This window comes from Lactuca serriola, chromosome 3 (genome assembly GCF_051521515.1).
Source record: "Lactuca serriola cultivar US96UC23 chromosome 3, Lser_US96UC23_V15, whole genome shotgun sequence".
Classification (NCBI taxonomy): domain Eukaryota; kingdom Viridiplantae; phylum Streptophyta; class Magnoliopsida; order Asterales; family Asteraceae; genus Lactuca; species Lactuca serriola.
Genome location: NC_136410.1, coordinates 190,151,786 through 190,173,694, shown reverse-complemented (window position 1 = coordinate 190,173,694; position 21,909 = coordinate 190,151,786). Strand labels below are relative to the sequence as shown.

Sequence of the window (21,909 nt, the reverse complement as noted above, 5' to 3'; positions counted from 1 at the left end):
AGAACATATACAACAATACTAGAACGAGTAACAATACATTACATATACATGAATACGTTAACATTTGTGATCCACTATATCGGAGCATGCCTTCAATGTCATGGCCCAAGTTGTAGCCAGAGTCTCTTGGAGAGAGAGCGTGAGTTTGCGTACAGATCTATACTGGATTGACTATCCTACACCTTGCTGTTAGCTACAGCCGGACCTGCAGGTCTGCGGGTGCCAAACGTCATACCTTTTTACGACCTACATTTGTCGTTGTTACCTAGTCGATAGTATGGTACAATTAATCACATGATACCTTAATATAAATCCGGTTTAAGCTAGTTAGTACAGCAGTAGTTCCTATAATACAACACTACAGTACTACAATAATTTACCCTTTACATACATTTAGTGATCATTTCACTTAAACATTAATGTACAAACTATATTTTGTTAATGATAGTTACACTTCGGAAAATTACACACTTTTACGATAAGCGAACATACAAAACAGTTACGCGTTGGTAGAAGGCTACTTTTAATAGAAAATATAGGTTTTTCTGAGAGATTCAAACGTTTTGATACAAACACCAACACTAAAATACTTATGAACTCACCAGCTTAATGTTGATAAACTCTTTCAAAATAACTTGTATTCTCAAGTCGTCAGTAAACAGGTACCGAGGCCAACTTTTGAGAAGATGGAGCGCATCCAAGACTCATCTTATTATTTTGATTTACTTTTTGGTGTCTATAATTGTACGGAACACACTTGTATTAAAATTATATATTTAATGCAATGGATGATGTTGTTTGCTTATTTACTATTATACTGTGTTGTGATACTTTACATGGTGTCCTCCGCCGCAGAACGTTTCCGCCGTTCTTGGTTTTGGGGTGTGACAAGGTTTCAGGTGCTTTGTTTTCAAAGGATAGGAGTCGGCTTGATCGCAGCGCATCACACTGTGTTTTCCGCACACGGAATCCTTGGGATTACACTTTGATATGGTTTTATTATACTATGTTTTGATTATTGACACTTTGGTTTTTACATGAGACATTGTTATGAAAGTTTTTATATTGATCAGTTTTATACAATAACTTAATCAAAACGAAATTTTTGGCCTTGAATTTTGGGATGCTACACAAAGAGTCTAAAAACCCTAAGAATCTCGGTTTAAGTTCATATTGGACTAGGATTTCCTTATTGGGCCTAATGGACCAATAAGCATTCAATTCAACTATTTTTGGCTTGCAAACCCTATTTGGATTCTAAATGGACCCAATTCACAAATCTATAACTTTTTGGACCATTAGGGCCTAGAATGATTCATTCTAACCCTAATGGGCCCTACTGGGTCATAACTAATCCAATTAACCCTAGAAATGGGCCAAGCTAATCTACTTCCCTTCTCTTTAGCCCATTTTCGGCCCAAGTAAAAAAAAGAGAGAAATGGCTAATTAATCCAAACCATGACACATCATTTTTGTTTAAAGGATAACCAAGCTTAATGCATCACATACATCTAGACAAGTCCCATATATCTATGCACACCCTTCTCCTTCCCCTCTTCTTCTACTCTCGTCCGAAGGTAAACACACACACACATCTTCAAATTTCCTTCAAACTCTCTCAAGCTCTCAAGAACAACTCCTCCTTCCTCCTAAGTTATTATCAAACACAAACATCTTCTTTCCTTTTAACATCAAGAACTCCTTCTTACATATATTTATTCCATGATCATACTCTTAGAAACTCCTTAAACTCGAAATCCACTCAAGGAGCTTGCTAGGACCAACAATCTCTTCACCTCTTCTTCAAAAACCGAAACATCAAGCAAAGGTGAGTTCATACCCCCCCCCCCTTGTTTTCGGTTTTACATGATTTTTGGGGGAAAATACAAGTAAAATGTGTAGATCTATGTGTTATATGCATGTCTTGTGTGATTTTTTAGTTTATTTTGTTAAAATGTGTTAGATCTTGACAAATCTCGATATCTTAAGTAACATTGAGTAAAGATCCATGAACTAAGACACCTTATACATCATAATATCAAGTTAGAAGTGTTTATATGTTAAGATATAAAAAAATTCAAAGCAAAAACCTTTTTAAGGGTCAAAATTGTCAAGAAAACAAAAGATAAGGGCAAAAAGTGACATTTATGTTTTTATAAGGATCAAACAGGTCCTACTTGTATAAAAATGGATTTTTATGATAAACATGCTTTCTAAAGGGGAAAAAATGTAATTTTTAGCTTAATGGGCCAAACATTTGGGCCTCACGGTTTTGGGCCCAAGTTTGCGAAAAAAATGAAAGTTTAGGAGTAAAAATGTTATTTGACCAAATTTTGAGTCATAAATGTAAATAAACCAAGTTTAGGGGTGAAAATAACATTTATTTCTAAATTGGACCAAAAATGTAACTTTTATCAAAATTGGGCCGAAAGTGTCAATTTTACAAACAAGGGGCTGAAAATGTACTTCTTCTACAAAACTGGGCCATAAATGTCAAAATATAAATTTTTGGATTAAATCCGTGAATTTCTAAACATTTGGGACGAAATTTTTATAAATTATGGACTAAAGTGTTATTTTTACAAAACTTTGGGCCTTAATTGAAAATTTGAGGCTTATTGGCCAAAAACGTCGTTTTTACAAAAGATGACTTTTTACATTCAATTCGATAAACCTCGAACTAAAACAAACAACGAAATAATAACAAATTGACGAAATACATCGATAACAATTTTATTTGGCCTAATATTCACGTTACATTACCAGTGGGCCTTAAGGGCCCATTCAAGTGTATATTGAGCCCAATATTTTCCATGACATGTTTATTGGGCCTTGAGATTTACATGTTAATTTGGGCCTGCATTATGGTTCACATGTTTGTTGGGCCTTGGTGGTCCACTTGCATGCCTATTGGGCCTAAATTACCCTATTACATGTTATTGGGCCTTTGTGGTCCACTTACATACTAATTGGCTTGAACTGAAATTCACATGTTAGTAGAGTGTAGCTATACCTTTACATAATTACTTAACTTCGTGTACTTATATACATACCTTTGGATTTGAAAATCTACAACATACACGTAAACATTATACATGGTGAAAAACATAACAAACATGAAAGGTTGAGAATCTAGTGAGACATGTCGGTTGGCACCTCTGAGTGTACAATCGTAGCCTGTAATTATAACCAGAGTTTCCTGGAGGGAGAGCGGGAGTTTGTGTATAGATCTATACGGGGTGACCCCCCACGCCTTAGCTTTTCGCTACAGCTAGACTAGGCCAGTCTAGGGCGACAAAACCTTGAGCAAATATCGGCGTTTGGAAAATGCCAAGACAGACAACCTAGTCATTATCATGCATGGTTATAATGGCTCATATAGAGATCCAATACCAATTTAACATATCGAAGATTAATCCTTCGATTGTGTCGATACGAAACAACTTAATTAATGATACAAGAACCACAACATTATTATAAATTAGAAAATATCGAATTTTCTAGGGAAATACTATAATTTGATTATCACTTACGTACAATACAAATAAATTTAAACTGCAATCATATATGTTACTGCTATGAAATTCACACATGCATTTATACTTGATTTTCACATCATTTTCAGACATTTTACAGAAAATATCGGATTTTCTGGGTTTTACAAAAGATACAAAAACTTTTATTCAAACATACTTATGTACTCACCAACATTATATATGTTGACCATTTTCAAATAATTTGTATTCTCATGTAATCGTTAAGTAGGAAGATTTTCAAGTGTGTATGGATTTACTTTGTGTAACATCACTCATCGTACTATTAATACTTTGAATTTATGTTATTTATAACAATGTACTTGATGTGAACAATGATGGTTGTTATATGTAGTGTTGGTGATGAATGTGTTATGTTTCATGTATATTCATTGTGATGATAATTTAATTGTTAGTCACACGAGCCCCCGGACGTTTCCGCCGTCTGGTTCAGGGGTGTGACACCACTTGACCTTTATTAATGACAGGTACAACTCCTATGCACTGTGCCCTAAGCCTTACATTGTCATTTTTTTAAAGAATAGATTCCTTCTTGTTTCTAGTGCATGCACATCAATTAGCTCCTTTAGATCTTTTTTACTTTTAAACTTTTGTCCAACTGAGAATGATTGTATATGTATTGACCCAAGGCTGGACCTTTTTTCTTTTCCCAAAATTTTTATAAGAGCTCTTCTTTCTCTGTCTTGTTTTGATCCTTCGTCCAATGATTTGAACTCATTGTTGATCACTTCCATATCTTCAGGTTCATGACCATGAATACCATTAATACATGCTCCTTCAACATCACTTTCAACATTTAGACAGAAGTTTGCCATGTCTACATCAACATCTTGTATATTGTTCTCCTCATCCATTATGTCATCCACTTGATCTTCACTTTCAGATTGTTTCCCATCCTCATCATCACCTTCATCCTTTTCATAGTGTTCATCACTCTCTTGAGATTCATCATCTCCTTCATACTCTTTAGCATCCTCTCACTTCCAAGTAAATTGTCCATAAGGTTATCAAAAAAGCTCATTATATTGTTCATCATCATTAACAGGTGGGGTGTTGTAGCGTCCTTCAATATGGTCATTATCCTGAACCCCAATCATCCCATCCCCCACATTAGCAATATTTGAAGTAAATGGCTTGTAGCATCCTTCAACAACAGTTGCAGCCTCCTGAACCTCCTTAACACCCTCGTCAGTGTTTTCCTTCTCTTTTAAATCATCAATATCCTCTAAATTAAGCCTCTTGCTACAAGAACCTTCACCTCTTTTTGAATTTCCAACTCTACCCCTTTTATACTCTGGTGAGAAAGCATCACTTTTACTCCCAAAAAGAATCAAAGACATGTACTCACCAATTGGCTCATCATTGACATGGTTCATATTTCTCAATGGAGATTCTACATGAACTTCAGCCTCAGTTTTAACCCCTTGATCATCATTTTCTGGTAATTCCTCAATGATAACTTTACCTTTTGCATTTAGAGACATGAAGTAAGTGAGTAGATTTGTCTTCCCATGTTCTGTGTACACCTCAATCAACTTGTTATTTCGAATAAATTTAGAAAGATTGATAACATCCTGATCATTCCCTAAAGCTCTAAGACCAAATTGAAAGTCACCATTAGGTATCCTGAAATCATAGTATATCACTGGGGATTCATCAGTCAATTCATCCATCCGTGGGTCTGGGTAACCTAGGTCAAGCATTATGGCATCAAGTTCATGTAGAGAAAACTCATCTATGTCCACATAATCAACATAACACATTTCACCTCCAGTGTACTTTATATCAGGTAACTTCCCACCGTGATGAAGCTTAATACTAAACCATGTGGGTGTACCCACTACAAGTCAAAACTGTACATGATAACAAAATCAAAATTTTGCAGATTTTAGTATAAATCAAGGGGAAAATGCAAAATAGGAAAGTTAAAGAAAATAGAGCAACTTACCATATATGGATGATACGTCCATAACTTCATTTTTTGGTCTAATCTGCCACATTACGTACACCATTTCGACTTTAACGTATGACCTAGTCTCCTTTTGCTTCGATTAGGTTCTTTGGATAACGAACGAGGTTTTTTTTACAGGTTTAATGGAGTAGAAGAAAGAAGGAGGGAGGTGGGGAGTTGATAGGTATTTGGGAATGTAAATGAGGGATAAAAGGTAAAAGGAAGCGTTGACATTCTTATGCGAAAATGGTCCCTAGAAGTAAAAAGACAGAAATACCCTCACGTGGAAGGCGCATGAGGGGGTTAACGGATTCCTTTTAACGGGAGTTAAGTACAAGGACCATTTTCACAAACAAACCAGTTCAAAAGGACTACGAAACCAAAAAACTCGTGGTTTGGACCTAAACCCCAAAAAAATGCATACCATAGGGACCATTTTTGCAATTTTGTCTATGTAAATTCTGGAAAATACCAACAACTTAATGGAAAATGGATTTGGGGTAAGTCTACCAAGAACCAAAAGTTCAGGGACCAAAGTGAAAATTTTGGGAATTAGGTTTACATAAACATACAGGAACGTATCCTCCCAGAATAGGTCGTATTCTCTACGTATTCAAGCCTTGATCGCGTCCTATTCCAACACAAATTCCACACCTTATATAAACAACCGATACCATCGATATATATTACGCATCGGGAATTAGAGAGAAAGAGAGATACGAACGAGAGAGATATGGGAAAGAGAATCGGGATAGTACGTGTTGAATTGAAGCAGTAACACCACGAGACTTCCTGGTAAGTTCTTAACCATCTTCTGCCTTCTCATGTTTGACGATGCCTTTCTGCTCAATCCACTTCTTTCAGCCTTGAAATCAGAAGCATATACATGTAATACACACTTGTCTCTGCTTTCTTTCCTTCTTTTTATTTGGTCCGGCCATGTATCAGACACACACACACTTTCTTTTGTTAAAAGATTTGATGTTATATACGTGTTGCTTCATTCCCTTATGATTTAGAGGTGTACAATCCATCTATTCCCTTCTCCATTTGTGAATTATTTAATTGCTGACCAAATCCATACCCTTCATCAGGGCTTCATGGCATGAATTGTAACCCAAATTAAGTTCAAGTTAGTGTACAGATTAATTCCATATTGCCCATACTATTGCTGTCAATATACATCGACTTAGCATTGAACTATCATGCATGTAATACCCGATTGATGCTTCCTCACGTGGCCAATACATAACCTTGAACTTGTGATACCCTAGTCCACTTTAACAAGTAATTACCACATAAAGGACTTGTTTTATGAAACTAATAGTGGCTGGAAATTTATGGACAATAATAACCCTATAAACTACATGAAATTGAATAAGAATACACGCGATACATGTACGTAGGGGTGTACAAAGGAGTTTGCTAAATACCTATTAATATATCTATATATATGTAGAAGTGTGTGTTTATGAAAATGAGTAAACAATTGCTTGTTAATCTATATTGACATAAGTATGTGAGGGTGAAAAGAAGTAGCAAATCATTATTAAGGTATTTATACATATGTGGGTGTAAAAAGAGATCAACAAAACATCTATTTGTATTAAATCGTTTATAACAATGTACAAAACTACAAATGTATGTGAATGTGAGAAAAGAAGACAACAAATATTAATAATACATACATATATATGTACCTAAGCTTAGGTATAGAACATTTTAAACGACGTAGTTTTAAACAAAACAAATCCAATTTCATTTTCTCTTAGTTTTGTTTTAATAGAATACCATTGAATTAAGTTCAATTATGGAATAAAAAATATCAATTATATATATTTTTATTGCAAATAATTATTGAAGTTTATAGAGAAAATAGAAAACAAATATTTTTTAACAAATATAACTCAAACGTTTTGTCTTTCAATTGAAAAATTATATCCAATGATTTTGTGAAAAGTTTGATTAAGTTATGACATGTTTTTCTTTTATCTTTTATTCTATTAGTTTTTATTTATAATTTAGTAGCGTTGATTAAATGGTCACGACTTTTAATGTTTTAAGTTCTTAGATACAATGAAGAAAAAAAAACATAAATTTGATTGATTTAGTAAGTTACATGATTAAGAAAGAATAGTAAAAGAGATATCGTGATTAGTTTGGATATAAATAAATCAAAACTACATTGTTTGGAGGGTTATATATATAAGCTTAGGTATATGATCATATATATATATATATATATATATATATATATATATATATATAGTGGTAAATGTAATATATCCAATTAAGTGTATAAATTAATAAACGAGAAAGTGAAGAACAATATATAGGTAAATGTATGTCTAAGCAAGGAGGAGCCACCCTAGGACCATAGTAGCCCACGTCTACCCTCACATTTTCATTTTTTTTAAAGTAAAATATCATTTAGGTATTTATGATATATGTTATATTTTTCCTCAAGCATTTTTCCTCATTTGTATTCTTTTTCCTCATGTTAAATTGAAGAACACCTTAATTTTTTTTTTTTTTTGGCTTCGCACCTATGTGTAAGAGAATAACAAATATATAAGTATGTATAAGTATGTGTCAATATGTGTTTAAATAAGTTATAAAGGGAAGTTTAATGATCAAAAGCATAGGCTATAAAGTAAAACCATATAAGTCAACTAACTATGTAATACATACAAAAGAGTGGGCATTAAGATGTCAAAAACAAAAGCTTAGGAATTTAGTAAAAGTGTAATATAGTTGCACAAATCTAAGAGACATCAACTATCCTTGATCTTCCATGCGATATAGCTTAGCAGTATCCGGTGTTGCCCCTTCTTTGAGGTTGAAGATTCAAGTCCCGTTGTGAACATAGGAATGGTTTAGGAATAGGTTAGATTTGCCGATTCAGCAAAAAAAATAAGGACTTAATTGAAAAATAAATAAATAAAATCAAAGATAAGAGTTATAGAAAATGTTGTCTCTTTCCGGAGCCACCGGAATCAACTCAATCAAAGTTATGGTTTATGAGTTATAACTTAACATTGAAGAGGGTCGGGGTAGGGATATTGTGGAATCTCATAGATATTGCACGCAAACAATGCATAATGATAAAGCTCAAATTATATTCTTGTTACACCTAAAACCAATTGGAAATATGGTTGTGCTTGTTAATATGGCTATTAAACATTATTGTGTTATGTTTTACATTAGTTTTGGTTGATATGTCATCAACTGACGGTTTATATTGTGTTTACCATATTTTGTTAGTTCATGGTAAGTAAAGTTATGAACTTGCAATGGCGATTTCTTTTAATTGGTAAATGTATTGATGAACACAAAAATGTATAGTTTTAACAAAACAACTTTTCTCCATCAAACCAAAATATGCCAATATTATAATATTCTCCAAACTAAACCCTTACATTACAAAATATAAATGACTAGATTGAAGAAGAACAAGAACAACACTTAACAGAGAGAATGTCACATCCTATAAAAAATAAATTATGAAAAATAAAAACCTAACTTGCAATCAACATCATATACTTTTTTTCTTATGACGTAGCTTTAATAATAAGAACTTAAATCACATTCTTTTGGTAAGGGAACATCCCTAACAAGGGTTTTCGGGCCAGCTTCAGCATACCGACTAATCTTCCGCTGCAAACATGAGGCTTTGCCTCATGCCCTGGAGTTACTGCAGGCGAACCTTCATGGCCACGAGGGCTGAGTAATGTCAGGACTTGAACATGGGTCAATAGGTTATCCACCATATCTCCCACATGTCCTACCAAGTCACCACAACCGAAGTGGTTTAAATCACATTTTTTTACCTCAACAAACATGGAATGATGTCGATGGATCTAGGGCACAACGACAGTTTGATCCAACCAATAAATAGGCATACGGATTTGGTTTTAGAACATCCATAGAAACAAAAACTAATGTTTTTGCTCATATGAGAAGTATGATCATAGATCAGCCAAAACTAAAAATCACCATTTTTTTTTCTTTGGAAATGAATATGGCAAACGAGAAAAAAGATGTGCATGGTTGAGGGAACAAGGCGTGAAGTAGAGAGAGAGATCTTTTACACATTATTGATTAGTAGGTATGAATCATGTAATACACGGATTGATTAAAAAAAGTTATATACGAAGATATAAATATTAAATATTTTTTTAAGGAAATGTTAAATATCAAGGTGTAAACATTAAGTATTTTTTAAAATAAAACTTCAAAATATATACAAACAAAATGATGAATAAACAAACCAATTTTTACTAATAAAACAAACTACGGAGAAATAATTACATTTTTTCCATATAACCTTTTTTTTAGTTTTATCAATGAAAAACAACAAAGTTCGATTATTTTTCTTATATAGACCATTTTGTCTAAAATGACAATAAACTTTGAAAGAAACATGCCAATTTTGAATTATATTCATTGAAGGATACATATTAAAATTTGAAAATATAAGGAAACAAATTAATGACACATTAATTATTTTAATTACTTTTTATAACCTAAAAATTAGAATAATTAATTAAGAAAATTAAAAATTACCACTAAATGATAAGTGAAAATTAATCACAAACTTGCATTTGTTAAAATGCATGAAAATATGACAAATGATAGAAATGATTTTTATTTATTAAAGTAGATTTATTTATTAGAATAGATATGTCAATACAAAGATTCACAACTCACAAGAAAGAAGTAAAAAGAGAGACAAAAATGTCCCTCACATGTAGGACGGGAGATAAAGGTTATCAGGCTCTCATTAACTATGTATGCCCATAGGACTATCGAGTGATCGTGCATGAAAAACAAAGAATGAGTGGTGCAAGTTATTTGATCCGCCAAACCACGACAACCATTTATGTAATTTATTCTTTAAATAACCAAAAATAATTAGAAAATACTAAAAAGGAACAAAATATGAAATAGTCAACTACGGACCAAAATCAAAACAAAAACAAAAAACAAAAGACAAGATGGTCCAAGTTAAAAAATAAATAAATAAATAATAGGTACTAAGTACGTAATATACCCCAAACTACATATACCATTCACCCAATTTACTCTGAAAAGAAATTAAAAAGGAAATCATGATTTTCCATGTAATAATGGGCTACGTCATCAACTCAAAGAACTGTGATTTTCCCGCTTGCTCTCTTTTCTTCTAAAACAACGAGATTTTATTCGATCAAAATATGTCTTGATATGTTCATCTACTTGTATATTTTCTATATCATCGTTATGTTGATTATTGTTTCAAAACTTTAAATCTAATTGGGTTGAACTTATGTTTGTGTGGAATGGAGTTTGACTTCGTATTGAACTAAGTGAACTCCATTGTTTCAAATCAATTTCGTTAAGTGAATTTAGTTACAGAACTAACTGTTTTTATCGATATCAGATTTCCACACTTGTGATGGATGCCAAAAAGTCGGATAAATCGAGTAACATTGTTAAAGATCAATCTTCTTCTCAACAAGACAGTGCATGTGCACAAAAGCCAAACAAAGTGCCTTTCATCATTGGTAAATAATCTGTCTCAGAGTCTTGATACTTCAAAACTTCACTTTTTTTTCAGAAAGTTGTGTTCACGTTGTGATGTTAATACTTAATATTAACAAATTACTTCATTTTTTTGAAATGTAAACGAAGGTGTTGCTGGTGGAACTGCATCTGGAAAAACAACTGTTTGCAATGTGATCATATCAAGACTCCACGATCAAAGGGTTGCTCTTATCAATCAAGTAAGACACAAGCTCTATTCACATTGAAACCCTACAAAAGGTTGTAAAGTAACATGCATTAGATGCTACAACTACAAGCTACATGGTTTTGTATGATTATTGATTGAACTCTAATTCTAGCAATGCTAAACTTTAGTTCAAGTACTTTAATTAAGTTCAACTCTTTATAGGATTCATTTTATCGTTCTTTGAGTGATGAGCAATCGGCAAATGCACAAGATTACAATTTTGATCACCCTGGTAATTAACTTATTGATCTCAAAATTCCTAATGCTACAAATCCTTTAAACATTTAGAAACTTTACACTATGTCATGATGATTTATACAGATTCTTTCAACACTGAGCTTCTTTTATCATGCATGGAAACGTTAAAAAAGGGACAACCAGCTAACATTCCAGATTATGATTATAAGATCCATAAGAGCAGTGGATCAGGTCGCATGGTATGTGAAGTTGAACTAATTATTATGATCATGAACAAATTTTAGTGTATGAAAAATGAATAATTTTGATCTTTGAACTAAATGTAGGTAAACCCTTCGGATGTCATCATTCTTGAAGGAATTCTTGTCCTTCATGATAGCAAAGTTCGAGATATGATGAGCATGAAAATCTTTGTTGATTCAGGTTCATTACTTATCATAATTTATTCACATTGATTTTCATGTACTTTTAACTAAATTAAATTAAACCATTTAAAAATTCTATAACGAATGTTGGATTTCATATAGAGAATAGAAAATCAATGTGGGAAAAATAATATAATGGAAAATGAAGTGAAACTTACATGGCTAGATACTATATCATCTTTCATTTTACTATATAACTTACTTTTTTTTGGATTCACATGTTTCTTATTAAATTTTCCATTATTTAATAATAACTTTAGAATTCATGAGTATAGATTCTGATGTGCGATTGGGAAGGAGGATAAAGCGTGACACCGTTGAGAGAGGCAGAAATATTCAGTACGTGCTTGACCAAGTTAGTAGAGCTCTCTTTTTGCTTAATGAACTTTTATGAAATAACAAAATCTACTATCTTAAGAAACTTTTTTTTGAAAGGGTACTCTCTTAATAAACTTTATGAAGTAACAAAATTAACTTTATGAAAAATTGCATGAATTTTACAAGTAGTATGTGTATAATTAGCTTAAGAGCTAGAAGATACCAACTTAGTGATTCTAGCTAATGTCACATTTGTTTGTACCTTTTTCAAAAAATATAAGGTAACCATTTATCAAAGGATTAAATGCAATATACTTTTGTTGATTTGTTTATTATAGCATTCTACTTTCATTTCTTCTTATTAAAGCAATATACTTTCAAAAACATATCCAATTATAGCAATATCTTCCATGTTCAAAGCAAATTTCATTGTTATAATTTAAAAGATAATTCAAAATATAATGTCCTAATAAAAAAATTGGAATTGTCATGTTATAATTGGTTTGATTTTTCAAAGTACAATGTCTTCAACAAGCTTTAATGTTATAATTTACTAAAGTAGTGCTCTTTAGTTCTTTTTGAAAACAATATTGGAATTTTTAGTTGATTTTATCATTTTATTATAGTTTTTTTATGGGACTTGGATTCGAGTACTGGCAAACTCCAATAACCAAAGGTTAACTTTTTTATTTCTTCCCCTAAAATAACTATGGATCGTTATAACGTCCTACTACTAACTGATCCTAAATAGCTGGAAAAGATAACTCTAACAAATTGAATACTAGATAAATACTAGATAATAACTAATTTTGTAGATTAAACCCAACTCCACTAATCCACATTATCCCCTCCAGCCGTACACCAGGCCAAACCTCTTTGAATTATTCCCGGATATAACATCACTCTCCGTCCAATTTTGAACCTTGTCCTCAAGGTTAAAGTCAGGAAATTGCACATTCAACACTTCAAACTCTTCCCAAGTCGCTTCATAATCATGTAAGTCCTTCCAACGAATCAACACTTCATACCCTTGACACCCTCTCAAACTCATTCCATGTCATCTGGTTGTAAGATAACCTCCATGTCTTCAGTAAGGGTAGCTGGCAAATGAGGACCAGCAATAAGGTTCCCAATGGCCCTTTTTAATTGGGACACGTGAAAAACAGCATGAATGCGAGTTGTTTCTGGCAACAACAGGAGATGATACACCACATGTCCGATATTCTCAATGACCTCATAAGGCCCAAAATACCTAGGTGCAAGTTTCTTGTTAACCCTTCTCGCCACAGTGCGTTGTTGATATAGGGGAAGCTTTAAGTACACCTGATCTCCAATATCAAAACTTTCCTCTCTCCTATGCGCATCCACATTTTTCTTCATCTGCTGTTAAGCTTTGAGCATATGGACTTTAAGTTCTTTTAGCACTCGATCCCGCTCTTCCAAATATTGCTCGACCGTGCCTACCACCATTTTTGCTTTCCTGTAATATACCAAATGAGGCGGATCCCTACCATACAATACCCGAAAAGGTATCGTCTTTGTTGAAGTATGAAATGAAGTGTTATACCAGTATTCTACCCACGGTAGCCATGTGACCCATTGTGACCCACTTCTTTGGCGTTTCCGCCGCAAAACAACACAGATACGTCTCCAAACAATGGTTGACCACCTCGGTTTGATCATCGATTTGAGGGTGGTAAGTCGTACTCCTTCTCAACTTGATGCCCATTGCTTTAAACAATTCCTTCCAAAAACTACTAAGAAATACCTTGTCACGGTCAGAAATAATGGACTCCGGTATCTCGTGAAGCTTCACGGCCTCCCTCACAAATACATTTGCCACCGAACTGGTTGTGTATCGGTGTTTAAGGGGTATAAAATGCGTGTATTTGCTGAGACGATCCACAACAACAAAAATGATGGTATTACCCTCCGACTTTGGTAGCCCGTCAATAAAATCCATCGTAAGCTCAGACCAAACTGTAGATGGCAACTCGAGTGGCTGCAACAACCCACTTGGGGCCATCGTTGAGTACTTGTGTTGTTGACACGTGTCACACTCGACCACCCTCTTCGCCACGTCACCTTTCATTCCCGCCCAGTACACTTCACGAGCAAGGCGTTGATACTTTTTTTATACCCTTGAATTCCCGCCAACCACACCTTCATGAAACTCCGTAAAAAGAACCGATACCCAATGCAACCCCTTAGGAATTACGAGCCGGCCTTCAAACAATAGTCGTTGTTGGTTCCCTCTTTTACTTTTTCTTTCATGGAACAAATCTCTTGATTTGACTGCAGGTCAGTCCATAATGTCCCCCAATCAAACCGACAGGCTGGAGCCATGACAGTACCCAGCTGCGCCTCGGGAGTAATTCTTGATAACGTATCAGCCACGCTATTCTCGTGACCCGGTTTATAAACAATGTCAAAGTGTACCCCATAATTTTCGAGATCCATTTCTGGTAGTCTTCCATGACACCCCGTTGCTCGATTAAAAACTTCAAACTCCGTTGGTTGGTTCGAACAACAAACCTCCGACCCAGCAAATATGGTCTCCATTTCTGAATGGCTAACACAATTGCCATTAACTCTTTTTCGTAAACCAACTTGAGACGTGCTCATGTTCCCAAAACATGACTAAAATAAGCCAACAGTCTACCATCTCGCATGAGCACCGCCCCCAAACCGTACCCGGACGCATCCGTTTCGAGTGCAAATTTCTTAGAAAAATCTGACAACGCCAACACGGGTACCTGAGTCATTGCCACCATCAATATTTTAAATGCTTTGGTTGCTTCTGAGGTCCACTTGAAATTATCTTTCTTTAATTGCTCTGTCAGGGGCACACTATTTTACCATAATCCTTCACAAACTTATGGTAGTAACCGGTCAAACCCAAAACCCCTGGAGTTCCTTCAAAGTCTTTGGTACCGGCCATTGCAACATGGTTGAAAGCTTGGTTGGGTCAGCCGACACCCCTTCTTTGGCTACGATGTGACCAAGGTACTGCACCTGCTCCTAACTAAAAAAAAAAAAAATTTTTGTTTGCATATAAGTTATTTTTTCTCAGAACCATGAGAACCCTGTTTAGATGTTCCAGGTCTTCCCTCTCAAACTTACTGTATACTAAAATGTCATCAAAAAACACAAGTACAAACTTCCTTAAAAATGGTTGGAATACCTTGTTTATGAGGGACTGAAAAGTCGTGGGCGTGTTCGATAAGCCCAAATGGCATTACCAAAAATTCGTAGTGGCACTCGTGTGTTCGGAAAGCTGTTTTCTGCACATCCCCCACCTTCATACGTATTTGATGGTAACCGGACTTAAGATCAAGTTTAGAAAATACAACCACCCCATGAAGCTCATCCAACAATTCATCGATCACAGGTATGGGAAACTTATCTAGCACCATCTCCTTATTAAGTGTGCGGTAATCCACGCAGAACTGGAAACTTCCATTTTTCTTCTTAACTAACAATATCGGGATTGAGAAAGGACTCATGCTCGGTTGAATCACTCTTGCCTTGAGCATCTCACAAACTAGTCTCTCAATCTCATCTTTCTGTGCATTCGGGTACCGATAAGGTCTGACACTAATCAGTCCCATACCCTCCCAAAGATTGATGGCATGTTCATGGTTCCTTTGCGAAGGTAGGTCGGCTGGCATGTGAAAAACATCGTCAAATGACTCCAGAACAGTGTGAACCAAATGTGATGTTCTTCCTAGTTTCCATTCCCCTTCGATGGTTCCCACGTGGATCATGTATCCTTCCACCTCCTTTTGTAGCATCCTACACAGAGATTTACACGAAACCGAAGTTTTGGCTAGGCTAGGATCACCCCGGACAGTGACCAATCTTTCACCATCCCAAAATTGCATCCATAACTCTCGCCAATTAACTATCATATCTCCCAAGGTTTGAAGCCATGACATGCCCAATAATATCAGGTCCAATTAACTATCCCTTCAACTCATCTTTGTCCTCGTCTTCATCACCTAAAATTAAGACCTGCAATGTCTTGCTCGAGCAGCGATGACCGGGTAAGAATTTTTCGTCACACTGGAAACATATCCCTTTGGCCCGTTTTTCTGCCAACTCAGCTGTTGTCAAACGCTTAAACGTCCCACACCCACTTCCTTTCTTTTAACTAACTTATGTGTTAGAGACGAGATCCCCTTAGAATCTACCCCGCTGTTCCAACATGTCAATCTGGTCCCCTGTACCAACTTTAACGCCACCAATAGCCCTGGTCTCATCAATTTTGATAGCCATACGGATTGCCTGAACTAGGGATTCCGGTTCCGCAATCCGGACGGCTGAATGTATCTCTGCTTTGAGCCCCTTGATGAAAGTACTCTCTTGAACCGACTCGGGTACGCTCGCCAATTGGCCCGCAAAACCTTCAAGCCGATCCACGTAGTCACGAACGGATCCTTTCTGTTGTATATCTAAAAATTGCTCCTTAAAACGCTACCCTCATGGGAGGATTGGAAACGCTCCAGTAATTTCCGCTTAAACTTCCTCTAAGAGCGGAACAGTGTTTTTGAGTCATGCCAACGGAACCACGAGAGAGGAGCCCCCTCTAAACAAATTGCCACCGCCTTTAACTGATCCTTTTGACTGAATTCTTGAACTTCAAACTACCTTTTCGACAACCCTTGAGTGCGTTTCTTTTCCTGTTTCCTTTTTTGATTTCTTTGAACTTTGCGCGTTTCGATCAGAATCATCGGAGTCATCATTTTCATTCCCACGATCAGTTTCTGAATCAGAGGATGAACCACTGTTTTTCTTGGTGGGTTTCTTGATCGCCAGGGTTAAATCAACAATTGCCCCAGTGAATTCTTCCATTTGCACTGCCACCTCCACCCTATGAGCTTCCATGGAATCAAGGATTCGGTTGACAGATGATTCCAACGCCGCCAAACGCTCTCCATTGGTTCCCTTTCCCTCTAGCTTTTCCGCCATCAAAACCGTACAACTTTGATACAAAAATGATAGGACCTGGATTTGAGTACAGACAAACTCCAATAACAAGGTTAACTTTTTTATTTCTTCCCCTAAAATAACTATGGAGCGTTATATTTATAACGTCCTGCTACTAACAAATCCTAAATAACTAGAAAATATAACTCTAACAAATTGAATACTAGATAATTACTATATAATAACTAATTTTATAGATTAAACCCAACTCCACTAATCCACATTATCCCCTCCTGCCGTACACCAGGCCAAACCTCTTTGAATTATTCCCAGATATAACATTTTTTAATACATTTAAACTTTGATTTGCAGTATGATAAACATGTGAAACCTAGTTTTGAAGAATTCATTCTTCCATCAAAGAAGCATGCAGATATTATTATCCCTAGAGGATCAGATAATGATGTGGCCATTGACTTGATAGTCCAACATATCCGTACAAAGCTTGGCCAACATGATCTTTGTAAAATTTATCAAAACCTTTTCGTTATCCCCTCAACATTCCAGGTAACAAATAAAAACATTCTATCAAAATTTTTATTAATATGTATTCTTTAATTTATTTCAAATAATTTTATTTCACTCGTTGTTCTTTTAGATTCGTGGAATGCACACACTCATACGTGATGTGAAAACAAGAAAGCATGACTTTGTTTTTTATGCGGATCGGCTTATTCGCTTGGTATGATGACAATTTAAAATATTTAAAATATGATTTAAGATTATGATCTTATATTCATTTAAAATGTCGGAAATAATTTTTAGGTTGTGGAGCATGGATTAGGTCATCTTCCTTTTACAGAAAAACAAATCATTACTCCAACAGGTAAGTTACACAGGACAAGACAAAACATAACACATAGTACTGGGTTGTGTGTATTGATGTAAATGGGATAAAAATATAATTTTTTTTTCTCTTACCCAAAAAAGTAAGACATGTACAAAAGACGTAAATGCCCTCTCACCGGTCTAGTTATTTTTACCTTTTACAGGATCCATCTACACAGGAGTGGTATTCTGCAAAAGGTTATGTGGGGTGTCAGTCATTCGAAGGTATTTTTTTTCAACAACGTATTTTTCCACACAAAAGAACATAAGTCTCTCACTCTTCTTCATTTCATATTTATAAAAAATATAAAAAGTCTGAATTTCACAAATTTTTAGTGGGGAAAGCATGGAAAATGCGTTAAGAGCTTGTTGTAAAGGAATCAAAATCGGTAAAGTCCTTATTCAACGCGAAGGGAATGATCGACAGGTATAATTTCTCCTACAAAAACCATTAAATAATAATAATAATAATAATGTATGTTGTTATTTATAGATATAAATAAAAAAAATAAAAAAAACTCGTATTCTTTATACTTTTTTAAATATTCTTATTAATCAAATTAAATTTTTTGGTGCAGTTAATTTATGAGAAGCTACCTAAAGATATTGCAAGCCGACAAGTTTTATTACTTGATCCGGTGCTTGCTTCAGGTTTTATACAATTGATACACTTGAACTTATCATCAATTTTTTTAATAAAAAATAATGTTTATTCTTTAAACCTTTTTTGTATAATTAATCAGGTGATTCTGCTGTGGAGGCAATTTCCTTGTTGCTCAACAAGGGTGTATCTGAATCCAACATCATTTTTCTTAACCTTATTGCAGTAAGCTCAATTCGGATCAATTAATATAGCAGTGTACTTATATTCTCTACCAAAAATAGCAATATATATGTATATATATATATATATATATATATATATATATATAAGTAGATTGCCTATATTGGTAGGGAAATTCGAGTATGTTGCTGTTATTTGTAATAAGTAAAGTTTTGTGTGTTGCTATTATTGGTAAAAAATCAAGTATGTTTCTATTATGGATAATAATTTAAGTACATTGTTATTATTTGTATTAAGTACCTTTTACCTATAATAACAATGTATATATTTCCATATCCATAATAGCAAAGTACTTGCATTTTGAATAAAACATTAAATATGTTGTTATTATTTGTAATAAGTAAGCTACCTTTTACCTATTATAGGTATGTGATCATATTTCTTAAAGTCAGATTCCATAAAAGCCATCTAGTTTTTTTTTTTTTTTAATAACCATTCAGAGTATTTTTTTTTTCTGCTTTGATCTCTGAAAGTTTGTTTTTTTTAAGAAAAAACACTGAGTTTTTTGGGTTAATGAATTTCAAAAAACAATCAGAAGATCAATTTTATGGTTAAAGATGTTTTTCTTAAATTCAATGTTATAATTGTTAAATCACAATAATAATAATAATAATAATAATAATAATAATAATAATAATAAAATCTGGTTATATTAAAAATAATTCCAAATTATAGTGGTTTTTATATAATTTAAAGTTTCATGTAATACTTTTTTTTTGAAAAATAATATAAAATCTCAATATAAAAAAAAATCTTTCTATGTTTAAACAAAAAAATAAAAAACCAAAGTAGAGTCCTTTCATAAATTCATCTCAATAATGTCTTGATAATATTTTTTTTTAATTTTAGCTAACAACTATAATTTATTTTATTTCAACATTATCTTAAAATAAAATAATATCATTATCAATAAAAAGATAAATATAATGATGATTGTATTTTTATTTGGTAATGATATGTGAAGGCACCAGAAGGAATACATACAGTTTGTGGACAATATCCAAGACTGAAAATAGTGACGTCAGAGATAGATTCCGGTCTAAACGAGCATTCAAGAGTAATTCCAGGAATGGGTGAATTTGGAGATCGTTATTTTGGTACTGGTGGTAATGACTCTACACCTTTCTTACCAAAAAATAACAAATAATAAATCAAAAAAAAAAAAAAAAATCCTTCATAGTTTTTGTACGACGTATTAGAATTGCATGTTACCTTTTTTTTTGGCGCAATCTTGATTGTTACATATTAATTGAAGAGATTATATTTATCTGATTTGTAGATGTTAATTTTCATAAAAGTGTGACTCATTATAACAACTCTAATTTGCAAAAATACACATTTTTAAAAGGTTATGATCTCTATGAGTTAAATGTGGCCTATTTGTGTTGAAGATTGGTGAAGCATAACGGCATGTATACGTCAACATGACGCCAGATGTGTGTTTTAAAAGTAAAGAAAAGAGATAAAGTACATTTATTGGTTTTCCATTCTAAAAAGTTATCTTTTGAACATTTAATATGAAGTATAATACATTCGTGAAATCCTTCTTTTTTCCGTAAAATTGTTTTTATAGGTAATTGCCCCTTACTTCTTTTCTTTGTATGAAAGAAGTGTCATGAGTTTGAACATCTATTTTTGTTTTTTATTTGGTGTTAGAAAGAAAATGAGATAGTTATGTGAATAAAAGAAACGGCTTATCAATTTGCAGTCTCATTTCCTATATAGAAGAGTTGAAGAAAAGTAAACATGAATTACCCAAGATTAATTGATTATGATAACTTGACGTATTTTGCTACAATACAAAATCTTTTAAAACATTCGTGATTTTTTCTCATACGAAATGGCAACATCATTTTGCAATTAATGATGTCATTTGTGTAAAAATATATTATGTGAACGTATTTTGCAAATATTTTTTAATAGATATTTTAAGAATTGGACAAAATTGTAAAAATGGTCCCTGTGGTTAGCAAAATTATGTGATTTTGGTCCAAAAAAGTTTTGTAATACATCGGTGATCCAATTTCGGATACCATGTATGGTTTTGGTCCCTATGGTTGGCATTTTTGTATGGTTTTAGTCCACATCCATCCTAAAATGACCAATATACCCTTAAAACAGTTTTTTCTATTTATTTTAATTAAATTCTTTTTCCTTTAATTAAAAAAACCAAAAACATATCACCCTCTCTCTCTCTCTCTCTCTCTCTCTCTCTCTCTCTCTCTCTCTCTCTCTCTCTCTCTCTCTCTCTCTCTCTCTCTCTCTCTCTCTCTCTCTCTCTCTCTCTCTAGACGACATCCTCCCAACAACACCACTGGAGTACCATTTTCTGATGGAGCACCACCACCAGAACCCTAACTATAGTTGTGTCCGCCTCCATTCTAGCACCTGCACAACCTTATTCCATAAAAGGTTCAAACGTGCACTAGAAAAATCTCAATCCTCAGGCCACAACGAGATCTAGAAACTCTAGATCTGACGATAAGTATGACGAGATTTGGGTTTCAGATCTAAGAAGAAGAGGCGTGGTTGAAAATGGATGGAGGCAAGCAGTGAACAGATGGTGTAGCGAGTAATGGATGGGTATAGTGGTGAACGATATCTTCGACGAGATCCGAGTCTTAGTTATGGATTTAAGAGCTTTTCTTCGGAAGGAGTGTAGGTGGTGTTCTGACAAGGCGGAAGTGGCCGGAAAAGATTGTGGTAGTTGGAGGTTCTAATGAAGGACTTCTCATAGGACGGTAAAAGCTTTTCGCTGGAGAGAGAGAGAGAGAGAGAGAGAGAGAGAGAGAGAGAGAGAGTGTTTTTTTGGCATTGAGAAGTATAGAAGTTGAATCCAGCAGTGGGAAGGGTAGATGTGGAGGGAGGTGGCAGCTGTAAAGAGATGATGAAGGAGACACTGGTGACAGTCGATGTTAATGGTGGCGCACAGTATCGGTAATCGGTGGTGATGGTGACGACAGTCGCCGGTGATGGTGGCGACAATCGATGGAGATGGTTTTTGTGCTCTTTAGTTTTCATCAAATACA

The 21,909-nt window shown here is 34.2% G+C and overlaps 1 protein-coding gene across 1 annotated transcript; it reads left to right on the top strand.

The window, feature by feature from the left end:
- The first annotated feature begins 6,153 nt into the window (after positions 1 to 6,153).
- On the top strand, positions 6,154 to 20,101 carry LOC145094767 (uridine kinase-like protein 5). Its single transcript, XM_079032820.1, has 15 exons — positions 6,154 to 6,300; positions 10,928 to 11,051; positions 11,179 to 11,270; positions 11,441 to 11,510; positions 11,600 to 11,715; positions 11,803 to 11,899; positions 12,177 to 12,256; positions 17,521 to 17,715; positions 17,807 to 17,890; positions 17,974 to 18,034; positions 18,201 to 18,261; positions 18,373 to 18,463; positions 18,615 to 18,687; positions 18,780 to 18,862; positions 19,845 to 20,101. Exons 2-15 carry the CDS (start codon positions 10,943 to 10,945, stop codon positions 20,025 to 20,027), a joined length of 1,395 nt encoding a protein of 464 aa, XP_078888946.1. The 5' UTR covers positions 6,154 to 6,300; positions 10,928 to 10,942; the 3' UTR covers positions 20,028 to 20,101.
- Positions 20,102 to 21,909: the final 1,808 nt, after the last annotated feature.

Bases quoted from the DNA above. Each gene is read 5' to 3' on its own strand.
- LOC145094767 (XM_079032820.1), top strand. From the start codon at position 10,943: ATGGATGCCAAAAAGTCGGATAAATCGAGTAACATTGTTAAAGATCAA. The intron at 18,035-18,200 runs GTAAGTTACACA...TACCTTTTACAG, and splicing joins ACAAATCATTACTCCAACAG to GATCCATCTACACAGGAGTG. The intron at 18,863-19,844 runs GTAAGCTCAATT...TGATATGTGAAG, and splicing joins TTTTTCTTAACCTTATTGCA to GCACCAGAAGGAATACATAC.